Source organism: Nicotiana tabacum, chromosome 2 (assembly GCF_000715075.1).
Source record: "Nicotiana tabacum cultivar K326 chromosome 2, ASM71507v2, whole genome shotgun sequence".
NCBI lineage: Eukaryota > Viridiplantae > Streptophyta > Magnoliopsida > Solanales > Solanaceae > Nicotiana > Nicotiana tabacum.
The window spans coordinates 15,311,073-15,333,536 of record NC_134081.1 but is presented as its reverse complement, the minus strand read 5'-3'; the positions used below and the strand labels follow the sequence as shown (position 1 = coordinate 15,333,536).

General features: G+C 33.6%; 2 protein-coding genes and 1 non-coding gene across 6 annotated transcripts; 2 read left to right on the top strand and 1 right to left on the bottom strand.

Annotated features, from left to right (window-relative positions):
* The first annotated feature begins 7,580 nt into the window (after nt 1-7,580).
* Nucleotides 7,581-9,921, top strand: LOC107796786 (uncharacterized). The gene is made up of 3 exons (XM_016619595.2): nt 7,581-7,901; nt 8,234-8,339; nt 9,535-9,921. The coding sequence occupies exons 1-3, from the start codon at nt 7,869-7,871 to the stop codon at nt 9,696-9,698; spliced, it is 303 nt and encodes a 100-aa protein (XP_016475081.1). The 5' UTR covers nt 7,581-7,868; the 3' UTR covers nt 9,699-9,921.
* A 7,424-nt stretch (nt 9,922-17,345) lies between these two features.
* On the top strand, nt 17,346-21,799 carry LOC107796787 (protein SLOW GREEN 1, chloroplastic-like). 4 transcript variants are annotated; one of them, XR_012699404.1, is made up of 2 exons: nt 17,346-18,535; nt 21,526-21,799. XR_012699404.1 is itself a non-coding variant. In XM_075231122.1 (1 exon), exon 1 carries the CDS (start codon nt 17,432-17,434, stop codon nt 18,464-18,466), a length of 1,035 nt encoding a protein of 344 aa, XP_075087223.1. In that variant the 5' UTR covers nt 17,346-17,431; the 3' UTR covers nt 18,467-18,793. The 4 variants fall into 4 exon arrangements, 1 of the variants encoding a protein (XP_075087223.1); XR_012699406.1 differs by having other exon boundaries at nt 21,521-21,799; XR_012699403.1 differs by having other exon boundaries at nt 21,396-21,532.
* Nucleotides 20,731-20,830, bottom strand: LOC142174216 (U6 spliceosomal RNA). Its single transcript, XR_012703558.1, has one exon. It is a non-coding gene; the product is annotated as a U6 spliceosomal RNA (small nuclear RNA).
* Nucleotides 21,800-22,464: the final 665 nt, after the last annotated feature.

Sequence of the window (22,464 nt, the reverse complement as noted above, 5' to 3'; positions counted from 1 at the left end):
AAATCAAATGGCAAGACAACACCCTTCGTACATTTATCTCATCCTCATCAAGTATATGCATAACAATACCAATCAGATAGAAGGAATACAAATAACAGTAATAATAAAGTAGTAGGTACACAAATAATATTAACAAATAAGGCAGAAGCCTAGAGATAACTGTAACAAACAAGGTATGAGGCACAAGAGTAATGATGGCAAATAAGGTAGGAGAGCATATATTTCATTAACAAAAGGTAGAAGGTTTAGATAAAATAATAACAAATGAGCGAAGACATAGATGTAAATATAACAAACAAGAAGAAAAGTATGATTCTGACAAGATAAACAGATAGAAGGCGGGGATAGAATAATAATAAATAAGGTAGAAGGTAAATACGTGGCAACAACAAACAACATAAAAGCATAGATGCAGCAATGACCACTCAAGATAAAGGCATAAATGTATCCTCAAGGTAAATATAACATAATATAATACAAGTCTCTCACGAACCATTTGTGCGATGAACTCTCATCCTCACATTATAATATAAAAGCAATTACACAACATCACCCTTCGTGCTTTTACTCTCTTCCTATGATAATGTAAAATAATGGCACGGCATTATCCTTCGTGCATAATAATGTATATAAAATGGCACGTCATCACCCTTCGTGATTTACACTCTTCCTCGCATGATAATGTATATGCAATGACACGACATTAACCTTTATATTTTTCACTCTTCCTCACATGATAATATATATGCAATGGCACGACATCACCCTTCGTGCTTTACACTCTTCCTCACCAATAACATGTATATCAACAACAAGCAAGGTAAGAAGCATGGATAACATCAAGAATAGTGGTTAAGAAAATATACCACCTAAATATCAATTACAACTCTTATACCAATAAATAATTCAATAAATTAAACTTCAAGAACCCGATTGTTCAAGCATTTTGACAAAGCTCAAACATACTCTTCAACGTAAGTATGGAATCCAAATACCTCTCAATAACGGTCATAGACATGTATTTGTGATTAGGTATAGTGATGATCGAATTTAGCACATCAAAAGTTTCACAAAGAGTCTATCATATTTAATCAAGTTGTAATAGGTTGAATCATGGTTTCTAGCATTGAAATTAGCATTCATACTATTGTACAAATCAAGTAAAACATGAGGCAAGAAAATCACATAGTCCAGCAAGGCACAAAGAATCTTAAAATCTACCCCGCGCATGGATAACCCTGGCACATGCATATACGCTCGTCACCTCGCATGTACGTCACCCCCCGCATGTAGCAAACAATATCATTTTATTAGGAAAAGTTCCCTCAACAAAGCTAGGCAAGACACTTACCTATTTCTGGAACGCAATCAATAATCAACCACGACTTTTCCTTTAGAACAAGCCTCCAAACCAATTGAATCTAGCCAAATATCGTTCAAACAATTCTAAATAAGCTTTAGAAACTGCCCACAGATGAAAAAGGTTCAATCTTTAGCTAAATTGAGAAGGTTAACAAAAAGTCAACCGGGCCCACGTGGTCGAAATCTTAGATTAAGACCAAATCTCAATTACACATTCACCCCCGAGCCAGGATATGTGATTTATTTCGAAATTCGACTTTAATTTGAGCTCTAAATCTCAATTTTATAAAATTTCTAAATTCTACTCAAAACTCTAATTTCTACATTGAAATTCATAGATTTGATGATAAAATTCATGAAAAAGTAATTAAATTGATTGCAAACAAGTTAAAGTTGCTTACCAATGCATTTGGGAAAAAATTCCTCTTACAAAATTACCTCTATAGTGTTTAGGGTTGAAAAATAGTGTAAAATGAGCTAAGTCCCATTTTCTTCAACTTTTACCCAACTGCATATGTCATAATTGCGAAACACTAATCGTAAAAGCGATCGGTGCAACAGACCCACAGATGTCGCTAATACGACTTTCCCCTCGCAATTCTGAAGAGTCCCTTCATCGCAAATGCGAGCTAAGCTTTACATTTGCGACACTGCCATCCCCTAGCTCCAAGTCACAAAAGCGACTCCAAGGTCGTAAATGCATCAACCCGCCTGTCCAAGGTCACATCAGTAGGTGTGTTCGGGTTGCAGCTCTCGCATTTGCGAAGTCTTCAATCCCAATCCCAAATTCACATTTGCGAGGCTCGCAATTGTGATAAGGTCTTTGCCAATGCGAGACCTGCAACTTGAACACACATACTGTTGTGCATGGGCAGTTTCAAATCAATCCGCAATGCATCCAAAACTCACCCGAGCCCCTTGGGCTCCAAACCGAACATGCACACAAGTGTAACAACATCATATTAGCTCGCTCGCTCTCTCAAATCATCAAAACAACATCTAAAATCACAATTCGATCACCAAAACTTTCGACCTTTAAGTTTAAAACCAAATTTTCCAATTGTTTCATATAATGCGCCGAAACGCGCTCGGGTCACCCGGGACCCAACCAAACATACGTATGTCATGACCCGAAATTTCCACCCTCAAGACCGTAATGGCGCCTAACATTTCACTTGCTAGGCAAGCTAATGTTAGATGTATTTATTAACTATTTTTAACAAACTTCAAATTCGATAACAATAAGGAAAGTGAATAGTCTAAAATAAGATAAATAAGCTAATAAGTGACGACATTTAAATACAACCCCGGATCTGGTGTCACAAATACATGAGCGTCTAAGATACTACAAATAATGGTCTGAAATAACCATAACTATCTGAATAAAATGAACAACTAAAAGAAGTAGAAAAGGACTTCGGAGCTACGGACGTCGTGCAGCTATACCTCAAGTCTCTTCTGGGTAGCTGGATCCGAGCAAGTTTACGGTACGCCGTTAGGACCAACTCTGTAAGTGCCGAGCCTAACCTCCACGAAGTAGTGATGAGACTCAAATCAACCAGTAGAGAGTCCTGAATAACCAGTCATATAACTCATCTCAACAACCGATGCCAATTCAACAATCACAACAAATATAACTTTCATCAACATGTTACGGCATGCAACCCGATCCCACAATATAAACTTTAAACAAATCTGTCGCGGCACGCAACCCAACCCCTCCATATAATCATCTGTCAATATCATAGTCCATCCTTATTCCGCCTTTTCAATTCATTTCTTTTCAATTTTCGTTGCGGCGTGCAACCCAAACAATGTCAATTAACAATAGTAACTCAATAACTAAGATTTACAAGAAATCATACATCAAGAGGACAAATGTACGAGCAATGGAGAATAACATGATAATCACGAGGCTCGAACTACTCGGATATCTCAACTTTACCAACTCAATGGTATCTACTTTTAACAACACATACAAGTGAAACTACTTTAATGAAGGCAACAATTAATACGAAACTATAAGTCATAAGACAATTTAGATATATGAGGGAAACAAATCGAGACAAGTAGTGAATAAGTATGGAATCATGGAGGGGATGGATATTTTAATACAAGAAATGCTAAATGGCAAGTAGCAATTATGGCATGAAAGTCAAAATAAGCATGTAGCAATTAAGGGATGAAGACAAGTCATAATATTAAGCAATGAAAATAGGGAAAACAAGTAATGTAACGGTTAAGTCATGGAAACAAGTAATCCAGGAAAGCATGAAAACATGTAATTTGACGGTGTATACACAGTTATACACTCGTTACCTCGCATATACGCTGCAACACATGTAATTCACATAGTACATAGCTTAAGGGTTCCTAATATTTTCAAATCAAGGTTAGACCCAATACTTACTTCACTCCACAAGCAACTCAAGGTTCAACCACGATCTTGCCTTTAGAACAAGCCTCTAAACTAACCAAATCTAGCAATTTATTGACCAAACAATTCAAAATAAGCTTTAGGAACTACTCACGAATGAAAGAGGTTCAATTTAGGTCATTATTGAAAAAGTCAACCCCGAGCTCGCTTGGTCAAAATCCGAGATTCGGACCAAAATCCTATTACCCATTCACCCCCGAGCCTGTTATGTGATTTATTTTGAAATTCGACCTCAATTCGAGGTCTAAATTCCAAATTTATGAAGATCTCTAATCTTTCCCAAATCCCTAATTTCTACTATGAAAATCCTATATTTAATGTTGAAAACTTATGAAATGTTATGGGTAATTGAATAAAAGTAGATTAAAGTCACTTACCAATGAATTTAGGAAGAAATTATCTTGGAAAAATCGCCTAGTGTTTAGGGTTGAGAGTTTGAAAGAAATGAGCTAAATCCTGTTTCCCCCCTCTTTTATCCAGTTGCAGTTATCGCAATTGCAATACAAGGTTCGCAATTACGATAATCGCAAAAACGGCCAACCCCTCTCAAAAGCAAAGAAGTCATTGAGCATGTTGTCGTTGCAAATGCGACAATTTCATCGCAAATGTGAACCAAGGTCGCTGCAGATGCAAACAATCGACTCACAAATGCGAGTGTGCCTCAGTTTTCCCGTAGTCGCAAATGCGACTCAATAGTTTGCAAATGCGAACCTGCCCCCTTCGTATTTGCAGACTTCACTTCGCAAAAGCGAAGCTGACCCAGCCCCCACCATCTTCGCATATGCGAGCATGAACTCGCATTTGTGATCAGGTCCTCGCAAATGCAATATATGCAGACCTGATGCACCAATACTCTTCTAAGTTCAAAAATCACTCGGTAGCCTATCCGAAACTAACCCGAGCCCCTTAAGCTTCAAACCAAACATGCACACAAGTGTAATAACATCATACGAACTCGCTCGCACAATCAAAATACTAAAATAATACCTAGAACTATGAATCGCACACCAAAATAAATGAAATTTTCAAAGAGACTTAAGAACTTTTAATTTTTCAATCGGACGTCTGAATCACGTCAAATCAACTCCGTTTTGCACCAAAATTTACAGACAAGTCATAAATACTGAAACGAACATAAACCAAGTTCCGGAACCAAAATCTGAATCCGGTAGCAATAAAGTCAAACTACGGTCAAACTTATGAATTCTTTAAACCTTTAGATTTCTAGTTTTCAACAAATTGCATTATTTCAAGTTCGGGACTTCCGAATTCGATTTCGGGCATACGCCCGAGTCTCAAATCACTATACGGACCCACCGGGATCGTTAAAATATTGATCTGGGTCTGTTTGCTCAAAACATTAACCGAAGTCAACTCAAATAAATTTTAAGGCATGATTTCATATTTTTCTCAATTTTTCACATAAAAACTTTTCGGAAGAAGACACAGATTGCGCACGTAAATCGAAAAAAGCTAAACAAAGTTGATTGAGGTTTCGAAACACAGAAATGAGGGCTAAAACTAAAAATGACCTATCGGGTCATCACAACGTACAAGTCCAATAAAATCATACGAACCTACCGAAATCGTCAAAATACCGATCCGAGGTCGTTTACAAAAAAAACATTGACCGTGGTCAACTCAGTGTCGCTATTAAAGTCAAAAATCATATTTTCTTCAAAATTTCACATATAAGCTTTCCGAAAAATGATACAGAGCACGCACCCAAGTCATGAATTATCAAATGAGCTATGAGAGGTCTCGAAACACAGAAAAGGAAGTTAGTACTCAAAACAACCGGTTGGGTCGTTACAAATAACCTTTGGAATACATAAATACATGCGAAAATATAAAAAATAAACTTTATTTGCATTAAAAAATACATATTACACATAAATTTGAGTGTATTTGTATATAATACATTATATTTGTATCATTGTATGTGACTCAATAGCAAAGAAGAGAAGAAAGTTCGTCGTAGATGACGTCTTCCGGCCAAGCAAAATTATTTATATATTGTATTAAAAGTAAAATAGAGACGAACAAAATCTGGCCATATTTTATAATACAATATCACATTGTATTTACCAAAATCTGATCAGTCGAATACACTCAGATGTGAGATACAAAATAGGAGAAGAAGCCATGGATTCCGGCATCTCCGTCAGATCCAGATCTGGTGACTCCGATCTTCCTCCTCCATTGTTTCCACAGCCGATAATGGACCCATTGCGACTTTGTGATTTTCATATTTGAATCTGACGGTGGAGAAGAGAGAAGAGGCGAGAAGAGAAGAGAAGAGAGAAAGACGGTTGGATCTGATGATGGATATGAGTGAAGGGAAGAGAGAGGGAGGCTGATGTTTAGTTGGGATCCGGTAGAGCTGGACGGCAGCAAAAAAAATATAGGGAAAAGAAAGAGAGGGTTGAGGGGAAAAAGAGAGAGAGTTGAGGAAGGAAAAGAGAGAGGGTTGACGAAAAAGTTGAGGGACCAATTGTATATATTTGTACTTTACTATAAAATATAAAAAGTGGCTATAAATAATAATATTTTAAAAGTATTTTATTTTATTGGTGTATTATTTAGTTCTATCATATAAAATTTCCAAGAGATTACGGCATTCCACGTGACCTAGAGCTTCTACCATTCTGGGCTTAGTCGTAGGGCCCACTGGTTTTATAAGAGCAGGTGGGCCCATTCAAGGAACCGGTTTTGGGCCAAACAGGGGATCTGTGGGTTTAGCTTTTCACGTGGCCTTTGCTCATAAAATCTGCCCTAATCCCATGACAAGTCATAGGTTTCGTACCACGTGGGCACTACCTTAGTGTGAAAAATTAAACTAAATAATGGTCTACATAATCCCTTAAATTAAAAATAATCAACGGATATATAATTTATGTATAACTGTATATAATTATTATATAATTTATATATATCGATTAGAAAAAATAAATATTCAATCTAGCTGGTTATTTGTGTAACAATCTATAGTTTAAAACTCCAGTTATGTAATTTTTTTGGAGCAATATATGTAGCCTCTCTCCGCAATGAATACTCCTCGTGTGCATGCTTTCGTTTAAAGTTTTGATACATCACTTATAAGAAGAATATTTGATAGTCTTAGCCATTAAATCTCTTTGTAAATATCATTTAATTGATCTTCCACCTCACAACAGATAGAGGTAAAATCTAAGTACACCTTATCCCCTTCATATACTACTTGTGGACAGGGGGTATTTAGCGTAGAAGCTATAAGTTTATCTGAACTCATAACTTTTACGTATGACCTATACTTTCGCCAAAAAAATTATTAAATATGTATAGATAATAAATTTTAAATTTATTAAATTAAATGAGATATGATAGAGTTACGAATTTGAATCCATAAAGTTCAAATCTTAGAATTGTGTCTACTTGTAGGATCACACTGAGTATGTTATTGTGTTTGTTAAAGCTTCTAGTAAATGAACAGTAAGAATGATTTGGAAAAATAAACATGAAGCGAGTTCAGTTTGCTAAAACAATTACTCGATTTATTATCACAAGTAATATTATTTAAGGATTTAAATAATTTTATTTATTTCTTATTATTTTCGTAATTCTAATTAAATGTATTTTAGCTAAACGATGTAATTTATGATATTTCTTTATAAATTGTGCTTGATTTATTTTTAAAAAAATTGTTTTTTTGATCCTTGTATCCAGTCACTAATTATTTTGGACGGATAGCATCATTTTCCATTATAAAATACAAATATTACCATATTTGTTTTCTCCTGTCACTAACATATGCCCACCTTTGCCGAAAAGTTTTACACCCCAAATGTAGCTTTAGCCTTTTTCTTTTTATAGTAAAATCTAGTTGTTTCTTCTACCAATAAACCCTACTTTCTTTCTTTCTTTATCCCTTTTTCCATCTTTCTCATGCTCTCCAAATATAGTTTCTACGCAAATGATTCTCCAGTTCCCCTCTTCTTGATACAAAAAAAAAAAAAGTAACTCAGAGAGTTCTTGATTTTCAAATTTTCATTTAAAAGTTCTTTTTAATTTCTTGAGTAATTGGATAGAAATGAGTGACTCTTCTGCTCAATACATCCACATGGTAAGTTTTAGCATCTTCTCTTGTAAGTAATAATTTCCTTAGAGTTTAAGATACTTATATCATCAGATCATTTTATCTGTTGTAACATGTAATTTGTTTTTTGTTTTTTAAAAAAAAATTTATAAATCTCATATTTTAAAAAGACTTACTTGATAGTATAAAATATTTTTTAAACGTGGCAAATTTTCTTCTTCTTTATCATCATCATCTTCTTCTACTCCTATACATTTTTTTTTCAGTGGTAATTAAGGTTTAGGCAGGTGATTTTAAAGATGGGGGTTAAATACTTAAATTTACTAATTAATTAAGAAAGGTGTGGTGAATTAATGCAGGTGCAGCACTTGATAGAAGAGTGTATAATATTCAAAATGAGCAGAGAAGAATGCATGGAAGCACTGGCCAAACATGCAAATATCCAGCCTATTATTACTTCCACGGGTAAATTCACCAGCTTTTTTTAAAACCTTTTTTTTTACTTTTTAATTTTTTGCTTCCATTTTTCCTTGTTCTTTGTTTTTTTTGTGTGTGTTTGGGGTTTTGGGGGGGGGGGGGGAGAGGGGGAGGGGTGGACTGGAGGAGAGGAGAGGAGAGGAGAGGGGAAAAGGGGCTAGGTACAATAATATAACCACATAATTTTGCGCAAGTGGTGTCGTATTTAAAGAAGAAAACAAATAAGAAAATTATTGCAACAAAGACAAATAAAATATATTTAAATACATTAATACAATTATTCTCGATGAGTTTCTATTATTTTTTCAATACTAATGACAGTCTATGTTTTCTTTTTCTTCAATTGAACGTACACTTTTCTTATTGTATATATGGTCATCTATATAACTAGAGCAATTATAACCTATATATTATTTACATATTTGTTTAGTGAGTTGTTTCGGCGAAGGGGTATTGGAATTAATTTATTGAAAGATTAAGTAATTTTATTCGACATGTTAAAATATACTGATTGCACAAAAGTTATGTATAAAGATAAATTCATAATTCTTTTCCCTTTTAATACTTATTTTGTCTAAAGCTTCATTTGCCTGAGAAGTTGAGCAAAGTTCAAACTCACACTCGAACAATATGAGTTTGATTAGGAAGAAAACATGTGCACGGGGGAATGAGTGGATATTTGTTTGGTTTATTTTGGGCTTCTGATCAGGATAAACTTTCCATTAAACCAGCATACATTTTCTGATCAATGGCATTTTTATGTTTGCTTAGTTTTAGAGTAGAAGTGATAAATATATTTGAATATGTTGAAGATATAAAAATCTTTCCAAATAATGCTGTTATTATTATTATTTAGTATGTGAATGAGAGTCTTGGCGTAACTGGTAAAGTTGTATCATCGGGAGGTCACGAGCCGTGAAAATAGCTAAATGTAAGGCCAAGTTGCATACAATAAACTCTTGTGATCCGGTCATTCCCCAGACCAAATAGCAAAAACGTAATTCACCGAACAGTCCTTTACTAGTATTATTTAGTATGTATAGGAGTTTTGTTCTTTTCCATTTTCTTTCTGGGCATGAGATAAGAAATTCCAAGACTATTTTAGCTATATTATATTTCATTTCAAAAGAAAGTTCTTAGACTGTTCTAGTTGGTTTAGTTTTAATCAATTGTATGTATGCAGTGTGGAAGGAGTTGGAGAAGGAGAACAAAGAATTCTTTGAGGCATACAATAAAACGAGAGAGGAAAAATCATCATCAGCAGAATCACAATTGGAGACGACAAGACAAAGAATCCATAATATGTTAATGTTGGATTCTTCCTCTACAGATTCCATTGACAAGTGACAACAATTATTAGTAGAATTTTCAGAATGGCTGCCTTCCTCTCTATTCTCCATTATTGATCAACGTCGATCTTAGGAAAATGATGTTTGATGTATACTTTCAAACGGTTGTATCTACTATCTAGTTTAGGGTAATAAAACAAGGAGATAAGGGTTCAAAGGTAAGGTGGTCCTAGGTTGTCTTATTCCTACCATATATGAAATAAAGTTGTTGGGGTGTGTGATGTTGACTAGCAAAACTGTTTGACACGTAATTGCCTGTTGTCTTAGTTGGCATTGCCTTGTTCGTCCACGTGGATTCGTTGTATTAGTCCATGCATGTTAATTATCTCTCTTTGTTTATGGTTCTTTTTAAGCGATGGATTTTAAACGAGTTGTGTGTATTCAAAATCAATTATTTTAGACTTGAATTATATATCTGTGTGACAAATTAAAATATATGAGCAAAGTAAACAGCTTATTATCCCAACTAGTTGAGTGGAGTTCCAGTATTGAAAGATATAATTTCAAGAGTTTCTTGGAAAGAATAGTTCCAAAGAAAACGAAAATAATTAAGATATTAGACAAGGCATAACGAAGGAAGAAGTCTAAGAAGATAAACTCACTATTAAAGTAAAGAGAAGAAGATCACCGTTACTCAATTGGACCTAATTGATCGAGGAGCTCAATCGGGAATCGACCAAAAGAAAGACGAGTTAGAAAGCAAATGCATATAAAATAAGATCGCATATACGAGATTATTTATTTCTTGTTCTTATATTATTTATATAATTAAATCAAAGGCCGAAGAAAAAAGCTATTGATTAATTAGAGATAATTTCCCGACGTTTCTATGTATGTATAACAAGGATGGGTATGATTTGCCGACATTTCTTTATATGTCACAACAAGAATGTGTTAAAACTCAAAATTTGTAATACTTGGAGTTCATTATTCAAATGGTCATTCAACTATCCCAAATTATCCGCTAAAGTCACTTTTGTGTCGTTTGTAACAACAAAGTTACTTAACTATGCATATAACACTGAGAAGGTCACTCAACTAGATTTTTTAAATTTTTAATTGTCAAATACCTATTTTACCCTCTAAATTATCAATTTTTTTTAACTTTTTAAATATTGTAAGTTTTTTCTCTTTTTAATCTACATTGTGGACTTACCTATAGAAAAATATATTTTATTTATAAAATAAAAACTAAAAAATAATTTTCAGCTCATATAATGACAGAATAATAATATAAGCATAAATTTCAACCATATATAATGTATATTATAAAAATACCTTTATTTAAATAATTATTTTTATATTACGTGCATGGAATATATATTTTACACAACCTTTATTTTCTTTCACTCTCAATCGTGTAAATATTTTTTTTATTTTTTGTTGTTAATACTAAAATTATTACGAACATATTATTCTAATTAATTTTTTTATTATGCTCATTAGTTTGTTATTCCAGCATTATATATGCTTAAATACTTTTTTTTAATTTATAAATAAAATTTATTTATTATATAGGTAAGTCCATAATATAAATTAAAAAGGAAAAAATCATAATATTAAAAATTTAAAAAAAATAAAAAGAAGATAAATGTTTATAATTTAGAGGGTAAAACATGTATTTGACAATTCAAAATTTAAAAAATCTAGTTGAGTGACTGTCTAAGTGTTACAGGCATAGTTAAGTAACTTTGTTGTTACAAAAGAAAAAAAAATGACTTTAGCAGATAACTTGTGATAGTTAAGTGACCATTTGAGTAATGAACTCGTAATACTTGATAAGCGTAGTAAATAAATGTTACTATTATTTATTTGCTGACATTAATGTAAATCTCGAAAAATTTCCGACATTGAAATTTACGACATTTGATTTAATTAAGTATCAAATAATTTATTTTATGACATTTATGTGACTTTAAAAAGACATTTAAAAGATGTCGTCGCATCCTAACTTTATGTAGTGGAAAAGGTCTCAATGATAGGAAACCACCCTAGGTGAGAAAAGGATAGGATACTTGCTATATATCAAGTCCGATCCTACAAATAAAATTTAACTACGAGGTCGGATTCATGCATACATTAACTTGAGAATACTTAGAAACAACATCTCACAATATATAGGATCTTGTTTGCCAACATGTGACAGGCTAGATTGCATTTACTTGCAAACTTCATATTTAAATTTAAAGTTTTCATTTATAGTTTGTAATCTTGATGTGAAAAATCATGAGAGTTCCAAAGAAGTGTGATTGTAAAATCATGTAATTCTTGCCATCTTATTCAAATTAAACTTTTCATTTTGCAGATTCTTGGCTGCAACTTGAGATATAGCAGTATATATGCTTTATGTATTTTTGTACTCTGTCATCAAAGATGAGATTTCATGAGTCATGCATGTGAATGATTGATAGGGGGCAATTAAGAGATCGATTTCTTTTACTTTTTTAATCTAATTTTGTAAATACATTAACTCACTCGTTAACTGCTGAACCTTTTAAATTTCACATTGATCACTATTTTCAATCAATATTGTGAATTCGAGTCACCCCAAGAGCAAGATGGAGAGTTCTTGGAGGGAGGGAACCGAGGGTCTATCGAAAACAGCCTCTCTACTCCAGGGTAGGGGTAAGGTCTGCGTACAAACTACCTTCCCCAGACCCCACTAGTGAGATTATACTGGGTTGTTATTGTTGTTGTTGTATTGTAACAACGTTCAGCTCGTGACATAAATTGAAAGGAACTTTATCACTTTTCCCTTGGTTTTAACTAAATAATATCTACGGTTTCCCTTCCCTGGGAAGCTTGTGGCAAAAAGTAATATGATAAGTTATGCGATTTATTATTATGTTATGCGAGGTAAAATGTGAAATAAGAATACTAACTGTTGGTAGTATATGGATTAACATAAACAAACAATAAAACCCGTCACACTCTTCATATTTGTTTCATAATTTTCCTTTTAAAATAACAAACAAATAGCGTTATAATCAGGGATGAAGCTAGTGTTCTGGCTACGAGTTCGGCGAATCCAAGTAACTTTGGTTCAATCTCTATATTTGTTTTGAACAATTCATTGATTATTTACAAATTACTAATTTAGAATCCATTAACTTAAAATCCTTAAAATTCCAAACTAATAAGCTTGAAATCTTAACTCCGCCTCTGATTATAATCCTTACACTACTAATTCCTACATTACAGTTCATAACTTGTTGAACCGATCGGCAATACAACTTCGAGAAGAAATGACGCCACATAGCCCGCTTTATCATCACAATAGAAAACATATTCAGTTTTTATTTTTAAACTATTTAAAGTTCAATTTTAATTTAGCTAAGCAAGCTTTAAATTGAGCTTGTTGCTGCTGCTTAACTTAATACCCGAAGTCCTGAAGTTTGAAAGCTTAAGTTCAAATCCGACCTTCTGGTATGAAGTTGGGCTTTACTAAAGCCTAACTTTAGAGTTTCACGAGAATTCGAACTTTTCAAATTTAGACTTAGGTTAGACGTTAGGCTTTGGAAGAGCTAACTTCTTACCCGAAAATTTGAATCCGGATTTTTCAGACTTGTGATTGCAATTTCAAACCCCCATATGTCTAAAGTAAATCCTTAAGCGAATAAACTTCAAAAATTTTATAAATTTTGCATTATCTTTTAAATGGGTCCTAAAAACGACTATTTGTGGAGCAAAAAACATGAATAGGCAAAATTTAAGGAATTTTTTTCCGAAACATAGCAACAATAGCTATTTTACACACATGACAACTAAATAATTATATTCCTAGCAGATACCTTTAAATCACGCACCTAATGCATTTATTTCCTTACTGAAAACGTTCTTAGCACTTTTTAATATTTTTTCCTGAATTTTCTCTTGAAATCAATCCCTAACATATTTAAATGGTAATATCTTTTTCTACTTTTTTGTTGGAAACTAATTCATTCCATAACAGGTTTGCTACTTTCCATACATGGATCTTTTTACTAGAAAAAAAATACATGTACCTTTTTATACAACATAAACTCTAGCGAAAGTATACATCTTTATATTTTGAAAAAATAAAATACATATGTTTCATGAAAAATATAATGTATATTTGAGGTATATATACATTATAAATCATGTAATTTCATATCATTATTATACCAGGGAGTACTTTCTTATTAAAAAGATCAAAGGTATATTATTACATTAGTATACATAGTATTTCTCGAAAACATCATTATACTAGTTATATATAATGTTATACCTTAATACCATTATAATACATAGTATTTCTATATATATACGGCTATACCTATATATATATATATATATATATATATATATATATATATATATATATATATATATATATGCGCTTTTGGGTATGTTTAATAATATATATTAATACATTAGTAACAAAGAAAACAACTAAAAATTTAAACCATGTATAGAATACCTCTAAGGTATTTACTGAGTATCCAGAGTTTTGGACTATAAAATGGAGAATGAGAAGATGAATCATGAAATAGCGAAAAAAAGGGGAAATCTCCAAGAGATTAAAGTTATTTTTTGTTTATGGGAGAGTGAGAGAAGAAATCAAATTAATAATCACTTTTGTGTGTTTCTCTCTCCTGTTTTTTTCTATTTTTCCTAATTTTTTCCTAACTTTCCCTTTCTCCAATTGAACACTTTTTTGTCTTTTTGTGTTTTTTCTCTTCTATTTTTTTTTGCTTTTTCATCGAGTGTCTGATACCCACATTGGGGCCAGACTACATCCGGATTCACGCCGGAAAGTCCCACATTGGGAGGTAAAGCGCTCCCTAACAAAGACGACTTCATATCTAGGGACTCGAATTCGAGATATCTGCTTAAGGATGAAGGAGTACTTACCACTCCACCACAACCATTGTTGGTCCTCTTATATTTTTTACTATATTGCAGATTATTCATTTCTTCATCATATGTGCTTTTGTTGGAAGGCTTCAAGAGCTTCTTTGTACTTTTTTTCATGCATTCATAGATCAAGATCCCCCGATCCAAAAACGTCTCGTTAATGAACTCCATGGATAAGTTAACTCTTCAACCACATATAGAGTTGTATCCAAGATTTAAGTTGAATGGGTTCAGTTTTTAAGATTACAGTAAACTCATTATACTGTTAAAATTATGGGTTCAAATCTAATGCTTGTTGAGATTTTAATAGTTTTTTTTAATATAAATTCATACTCCGCGTCGGAAGTTATGAGCTTAGTTGAACTCGTATCCGAAAGGCTACATCCGCCCCTAACCACATACTGCGATTAACTAACTCTGCGGGTTATTTTTACAAGGAATTATTATATGATACACGATCTAATGATAAGGAAAAACGAATAAAATATGATTTTATTTTGTAAAACAAAGAGCTAACAAAATGATATATTATAATAATATGCAATATTCCAGCTAAACCTTGAATAAATACACATTTACCCAATAATATACCGCTACTGTATCAAGATATATTGTAATAGTATATAATATACTGCAATAATATACTGTAATAGTATACATATATACCGAAATAATATACTATAAATATATGCAATTTTCAATAGAAATTTAAATTAAAACACAATTACGCAATAGTATACCGCTACTGTATCACAATATACTGTAAGAGTATACTAATAGAGTTTATAGTTATACTGCAACAACATACTATAATAGTATACATGTATACAGAAATGTATACCGAAATATTATATGGGTAGGGTCGCATAATTATTTTGGTTTCTACAGGTAACCCAGTATATATCCCCATAAAAATCTCCTATTTCTATTTGGGGATTTTTACCTTCTTATATTACATATAAAACTTTATTATCCTCCCTAATCAAGTTTTAACTTAATTATATGGGCATATACAATTAGTATTGAAGAGTATCCCTTTATATTAGGAATTGAATAGGGATTTATTTATTTCCCATCCCTGCTCTCTCTTTCTCTCTCTCTCCGACTCTCTCCCCGTCTCTCTCTCTCTTTTTCTCTCTTATGTTATTTCTCAATTTTTCTTCCTTCGTTTTTCTCTGCTTTTTCTCTTTTTTTTTCTAGCAATTTTCTTTCATATTGTACAATTGGTGTTCGAATTGAAGTTGTCAATAATTTTTTTTAAGGTGTTTGATTCTCCACCATTGGAAACCATTAAAAATCTTCAAATCTTTGAATTCGAATTTGAGTTTTCAAAAACTATTGTTGGTTCGGATTGGATATTGTTGCAAACAATTGAGAATATTCTTTGGAGTTTATATCTCAATTTTGAGGGTATTTGGTAAAGATTAAACTTGATTTTGGCTGAATTTTAGATTGAAACTCGAAGACGAAGAAGAAGAAGAAGAAGAAGAAGAAGAAGAAGAAGAAGAAGAAGAAGAAGAAGGAGGAGAAGAAGAAGAACACATGACATACAATATACGTACGAAATTGTATTAAAATTGTATGTAAATTGTATTCTGTTGTAATTATTTATATTTTTATTTGAATGTTGTATGAACGTTGAAAAATAGTTGTACAATATATGAATCGTTGTATGAAATTTGTATTTAAGTTATAAATACTATCTTCTTACATAAAGTTGTTGATACGTATCAAAATTGTTTTAAGAGAAGAAGTTTTGATTGGAATCTTAGAGAGGAAGAACACACCAATTACAAAATATATACAAAATACAGACAAAAGACATATTGTATAAAATTTGTATGAAAATTATGTTTAAGTTGTATGATGTTGTAGTTGTATTTACCTAGGTAAAAATGGTATAAGAAAGTTGTAGATAAGTTATAAAAAATTTGTGTATTGTATAATTACTTGTATGAAATCTGTTTTTAGTTTATAGTATATTGTTATAGATGTATCATAAAGACGGACATACCACATTACACAAACCTTTCCTCTCTCTTCTTTCTTACTCCTCCATCAAAAGTAGCAATTCTTATAGAAATACAATATGTAAATATAGAAAATTACCTATACATTCCACCCAGATTATTGTATAGGTTTTATATTGTATATACATATTAACTGCGCATTATCACTCTCTGGTAATATGGTAAAAAAATCTTTTATCATCACCTCTCTCTGATATTAATTTATATTTTATTTGTGCAATATAATCCTAGATTTGTGCAGTACATCGTAAATACATGCATTACGTAGCTGAGGATATGCTTTTTCTATTGGGTATTTAGATTAATTATTGTTTAGATATCAGAATATGGGATTTGATTGGAATAATTTGGTTGAATTTTGGTATGAAAATTAGCACCAAAGTTACAGTATCACTGGTTGGTTAGAGGATAGGGAAAGAGGAGAGAAAAAAAGGAAAAAAGATGTAACTGAAACACTCAATTTAAGTTACTAATAATTGATTGTAAGGAAAACTTATTTAGGGCGGGTAATATACAAAACTTGGACAATTTTGATAAATAAATTTCAAATATTGTATAGGAAAGAAAAAATCTCAATTTGAGCACTTCGCCCACTTCGAGAGGCCACTCTCCACAGGCCCAAAGTCGTGGCTCATCTCTAAGTCTAGTCACTTAACGGGCCTAAAGCAAAAGCCCAATAGTTTTAGTCTATTAGGCCCAACCTTAACAAGCGCAAAACTTCTTTTATCAAGCTTTCTCTCTAGACTAGACTGTAAAATCCACCATTATCGTTAGGGTTTAAGACCTTTTTCTTACACTCTTCTTCACAAACCTCATAAACGACATGACAACCTTAAACCCTGTCTGTTCCAAAACAAACCAAATTCACAAACAATTCAATCACCATTTTAATCGTCCAATTTATGCTAAACCCATTTCTTGTCTCTCTTTCAGAACCCCACCCCCACCATTTTCCACCTCTTTCTTCTCCATGAAAGCCTCCTCTTCGCAAAACCCTAAACCCCTTATCCCTCAAAACCCTAATGAAAAATCCCAAAACCCATTCTCATTCCTCAAACTCACACTCGTTGCTACAGTTACTGCCACTGCCCTTATCTTTTCAAGATTCTATTTTTTCCCAAAACCTTCAATTTCTGCTCAGAATTTTGCTCCTCCTCCTGCTGCTGTGGAAACTGATACGAGAGAAGCAGTTTCAGAGGAGGAAAAAGAAAGGGCAATTGAGGAACACTTGGTTTCGAACCCGGATGACGTGGTAGCATTAAGGAATTTGATGGAAATTAAGATAAAGAACAAGAAAATGCTTGACGCTATTGGTATTATTGATAAGTTGATTGAAGTGGAACCGAATGAATCCGAATGGCCATTGATGAAATCCCATTTGTATGTTAACATTGGTGAGGTTGAATTGGCCAAAGTTGGGTTCAATGAGATATTAAAAAATGACCCTTTTCGCGTCGAGGCGTATCATGGGCTGGTTATGGCTGTGTCGCAAGATGAATCGATCGAAGATTTGAAGGGGATTGAGAAAAAGATTGAGCAGGGGATGAAGATGTGTAAAAAGGAGAATAAAAAAAGCGACTTGAGGGATTTTAAGCTATTGCTTGCACAAATTCGAGTGATCCAAGGGAAATATGAAGATGCATTGAAAGTTTATGGGGAGTTAGTTAAAGAGGAGCCTAGGGATTTTAGGCCTTATTTGTGTCAAGGTATAATATACACATTGTTGAGGAAAAGCAATGAGGCTGAGAAGTGTTTCGAGAAGTATCGGAGACTTGTACCTCAAGGCCATCCCTATGCTAGGTATTTCGATGAGAATATGATTGCAACTAAGGGTTTTTGCGCAGAAGGTGGAGAATGAGAGAGCTGGATCGAAAAGTTGAATAGAATAAGGCTTGGTTCTGTTGAAGTTCAAGATTGGATGATAGAGGTATGGTGGAAAATGGTTTACTTTATATGTTATTAGCTTGTTAATGGTTTTAGCTTACTAGATGTTTCGATTTAGTTTGTCTGCTTTGCATAGATTGGTTGTTATATCAGTTACGGATTAGCTATTAGGGTCAGAAAAGGAAATTTTTTGTAAGTGAGGAGAATGGTGCTCAGGCTCCTTGATTATCAGCAGGTTCTTGAATGATGTAATGTCATAGTTCATTTAATCAAGAACGAAAGGGCGAATTATGCTTTGTGATTTTTTCTTAGTACTTTTGGAATTTCTAACAATATGTGCTTGATATGAGTTGTCCTTATCCAAAAAATTGTGCTTTATATGTGTTGTGACTTTTAGGTGGAAAACACAGAGACTGCATGTGAAACTTTGCTGCTATAGAGTAGCAGATATGTAAAGAGCAGTTTCAGGAATGACTTTGCTTGCCAACGTTCCCTTTTTTTTTCAATCGATAGTTGAATGTTTGGATCTGCTTTAAATCATGATCTCATCTAGTATAAACCTTACCCTGTGGGTTTAGTGGTTTTTTTTAAAACTTCACTTGGTCCTTCCTTTTCAAAGATATCTAGCTTTGAACAAGTCTAACCATCAGCGCTTTAGAATATTTCTTTATGGTGTTTTGTTGTCTGATAAGACCTGTACCGTAACACCATGTTTAATCATGTTACATGGTGTCTGGTGCGGGCCCGGTGCCCCATTGAAAATCTGAAGGGCTGAGTGCCGACCACGCCTGGTTGTATTCATCACCACATCTGTTCTCCAGGGGAAAAAAAGTAAAAATTCACTGCCTTAGAGATAAATAAACATGACCCATGACAGCAAGGTCTGGTGTAGATCCTTATCCTTGTATAGATGCGAAAGAGGTTTGCAAGAATACTAGGTTAGTGAGCACAATTCGAGATGAGGCAGGAATTCTTTATTATTGCAATTGTTTCCTGGAACATTTGTTGGATGTTTTTTTGCAGTTATTATGTTCTTGTCTTGACTGCTCTCAATGGAGCGCTTAAAGCGTGCTTAAGCCCTAAAGTGAGGTGCAAAACATGTTGAGCACTTCTTCGTGTTGCTTAGCGGACGCTTCAGTGTCATCATCAAGGCTCTAAGGCATACTTCCCTTTGCCAATGAACGCTATCCTGAAGAGCCATGAAGAGCCAACACTGAACAGTTAATATTTCACTTTATTGTAGTTTTTTCAATTTCTTTATCCATATATTTGTTATTCATACTTGTGATCATTAGTCTTGGACTATACATATATTTTTATACTTTCTTCTTCATTAAAGCACACATTTTATTTGCGCTTTGCGCTTAAAGCCCCAATAGACCATAACACTTTTTTACGCTTTTCGCCTTTGATAACACTATTGAGGACAAGATGCGGGACGCGCGACTTAGGTGGTTTGGTCATGTGAGGAGGAGGAGCACAGACACCCCGGTGAGGAAGTGTGAGAGGTTGACATTGGAGGGCCTACTGAGAGGTAGAAGTAGGCCAAAGAAAGGTGATTAGGCAAGACATGGCGCAACTTCAGCTGACCGAGGACATGACCCTTGATAGGAAGTTATGGAGGTTGAGGATTAGGGTAGTAGAGTAGGTAGTCTAGAGTGTTCATAACAGTAGTATTGACATGCAGTCTAGCTTTCTGTTGGTAGTAGGTTTTTATGACTAACCGTTGTTTTCTTTCATTGTTGATCACCTTACTATCTTGTTGTTTTTATTTTGCTTTTATATGGCTTTTTAGTACTGCCCCTTCTTGTCTATATTTTCATTAATGTAGTGCTTATGCTTTTCTGAGCCGAGGGTCTATTGGAAACAACTTCTCTATCCTCACAAGGTAGGGGTAAGGTCTACGTACACACTACCCTCCCCAGACCCCACGGTGTGGGATAATACTGGGTATGTTGTTGTTATGTTGTTGTTGTTGTCACCTTTGATAACACTAGCCTTGATGTGGCTTTATGTGGACACTGGAAATATGTATTGTTCTTTCTTGTCTTGCAGTATGTTTACACTTATCCTACGGTGTGGGATAATACTGGGTATGTTGTTGTTGTTGTTGTTGTCACCTTTGATAACACTAGCCTTGATGTGGCTTTATGTGGACACCAGAAATATGTATTGTTCTTTCTTGTCTTGCAGTATGTTTACACTTATCCTACGGTGTGGGATAATACTGGGTATGCTTCTTTTTTGGACCATTTCTCTGTGCGTTATCTTTGCACAGGGGCCATACAAATTTTCTCTGCATTGTTCAAATTTTAGCAGAGGTACACATCCTAGTTACTGCTCAACAACAACAACAACAACAAACTCGGTGTAATCCCACAAGTGATGTCTAGGGAGGGTAGTGTGTACGCAGACCTTACCCCTACCTTGTGAAGGTAGAGAGGCTGTTCCGATGACCCTCGGCTTAAATCCTAGTGCTCGAATCAGTTTAAGGTTGAGCCTCTTTCTTACTCTTTTTAGTTTTACTTTTGTCTTTCGACCACTTGACGTGAAACACTCGTCATGGAAGTTATGTAAATCATGGAGTCCATTGATGATATTTCCCTTTTGCTGTCCGGTATTCACTTCATGTTTGCTATTTAAAGGGACATTCATTTCACTGTTGATTCCTGAAGTTAAGCTTGCTGCTTGATGCAGAGTTTTGGCGTTATTTCGAATTCATTGGTTAAATTTGTGTGCTCCCTCAAGTTTCTTTTACATGACAATAACTAACTAGACATGGTGATGAGATGTTTATTTAATTTGATTACTTATTAAATTTAAATTCATTATTGCTTTGAAAAATGTGGGAGATGCTATATAGAAATTCAAAATCTGCTTCCTAATCAAATGTCTTTATTCAGGTGGACTTTTGTTGAAATTGGTGGGCCTAAAAGAGTTAATTTGACCCATGCATTACTTCTCCTTGTTAATGTATAGTCCGTTTGTTGAATTAGGCCATGACCTAAAATTCATTTTTTTCTCCTAGTTTAGTGAAGGGGAGTCATGGAGCTATAGTAAAGTTGCCTCCGGGTGACCTATATGTCACGAGTTCAAGCCGTAGAAGCAGATACTAATGCTTGTATAATGGTAGGCTATTTACATCACACCCTGGACCCGCATGAATGCAGGATGCTTTGTGCACCGGGCTGTCCTTTTTTAGTTTAGTGGTATTAATGGAGCGGAGGTTTTGTGTGTTTTCCACGCAATATGTGTGATTTCAATTATTGTTATTCCCTTTCGTCGTTTCCCATGTAATGTGTTATCTTTTTTCCCCTAAAAGGCTGATGGTCTGGGGATTTTTATTCAAAATTCAAAAAAAAGGAGTTAATATGCTAATGACTTAGTTATGTAGTATTATTCTCGAAAGGATATAGATAAATCAAGAGAAGGTGAAGCTTCTTTTAAATGTTGAGGTATTGGTAAAAAAAATTAAAGTTGCATTGTTACACTTCGAGTAAAAATATCTCCTGTATATGTGAAGATGAAAAAAACCACTATAGCAACCCACTCTTGTCTAAAAAAAAAGAATATATATATATATATATATATATATATATATATATATATATATATATATATATATATAGTCTTTGATCTCTTGTAAAATTTTAACATGTAATCATACCACGAAACTTCAGTATATTGGTGGGAGTTTTTAACATAATATAGCTGAGTTTGATTTTCATTTTCTCTTACCTTTTACCGCCATGTAATAGGAAAGAGTACCAAAAGTTAGTTATTTTTTTATTTTAAAGAAAAGGTAATTGTAATTGGCCCAAGAAAAATAAAAGGAGCTACGCCCTAGAAATCACCAACAATTTCTCTTTTTTCAGCTCTGTTTGGTGGCAGAAAATTATGGCACAATGATGATATTATATCACGTCATGTCTAGTGTGGACAATTCTGCTTCTTAGCAAAAGGTGTCACTGA

Coding starts and splice junctions, on each gene's coding strand:
- LOC107796787 (XM_075231122.1), top strand. CDS start 17,432: ATGACAACCTTAAACCCTGTCTGTTCCAAAACAAACCAAATTCACAAA.
- LOC107796786 (XM_016619595.2), top strand. CDS start 7,869: ATGAGTGACTCTTCTGCTCAATACATCCACATG. Junction 7,902..8,233: donor CTGCTCAATACATCCACATG/GTAAGTTTTAGC, acceptor GAATTAATGCAG/GTGCAGCACTTGATAGAAGA. Junction 8,340..9,534: donor GCCTATTATTACTTCCACGG/GTAAATTCACCA, acceptor GTATGTATGCAG/TGTGGAAGGAGTTGGAGAAG.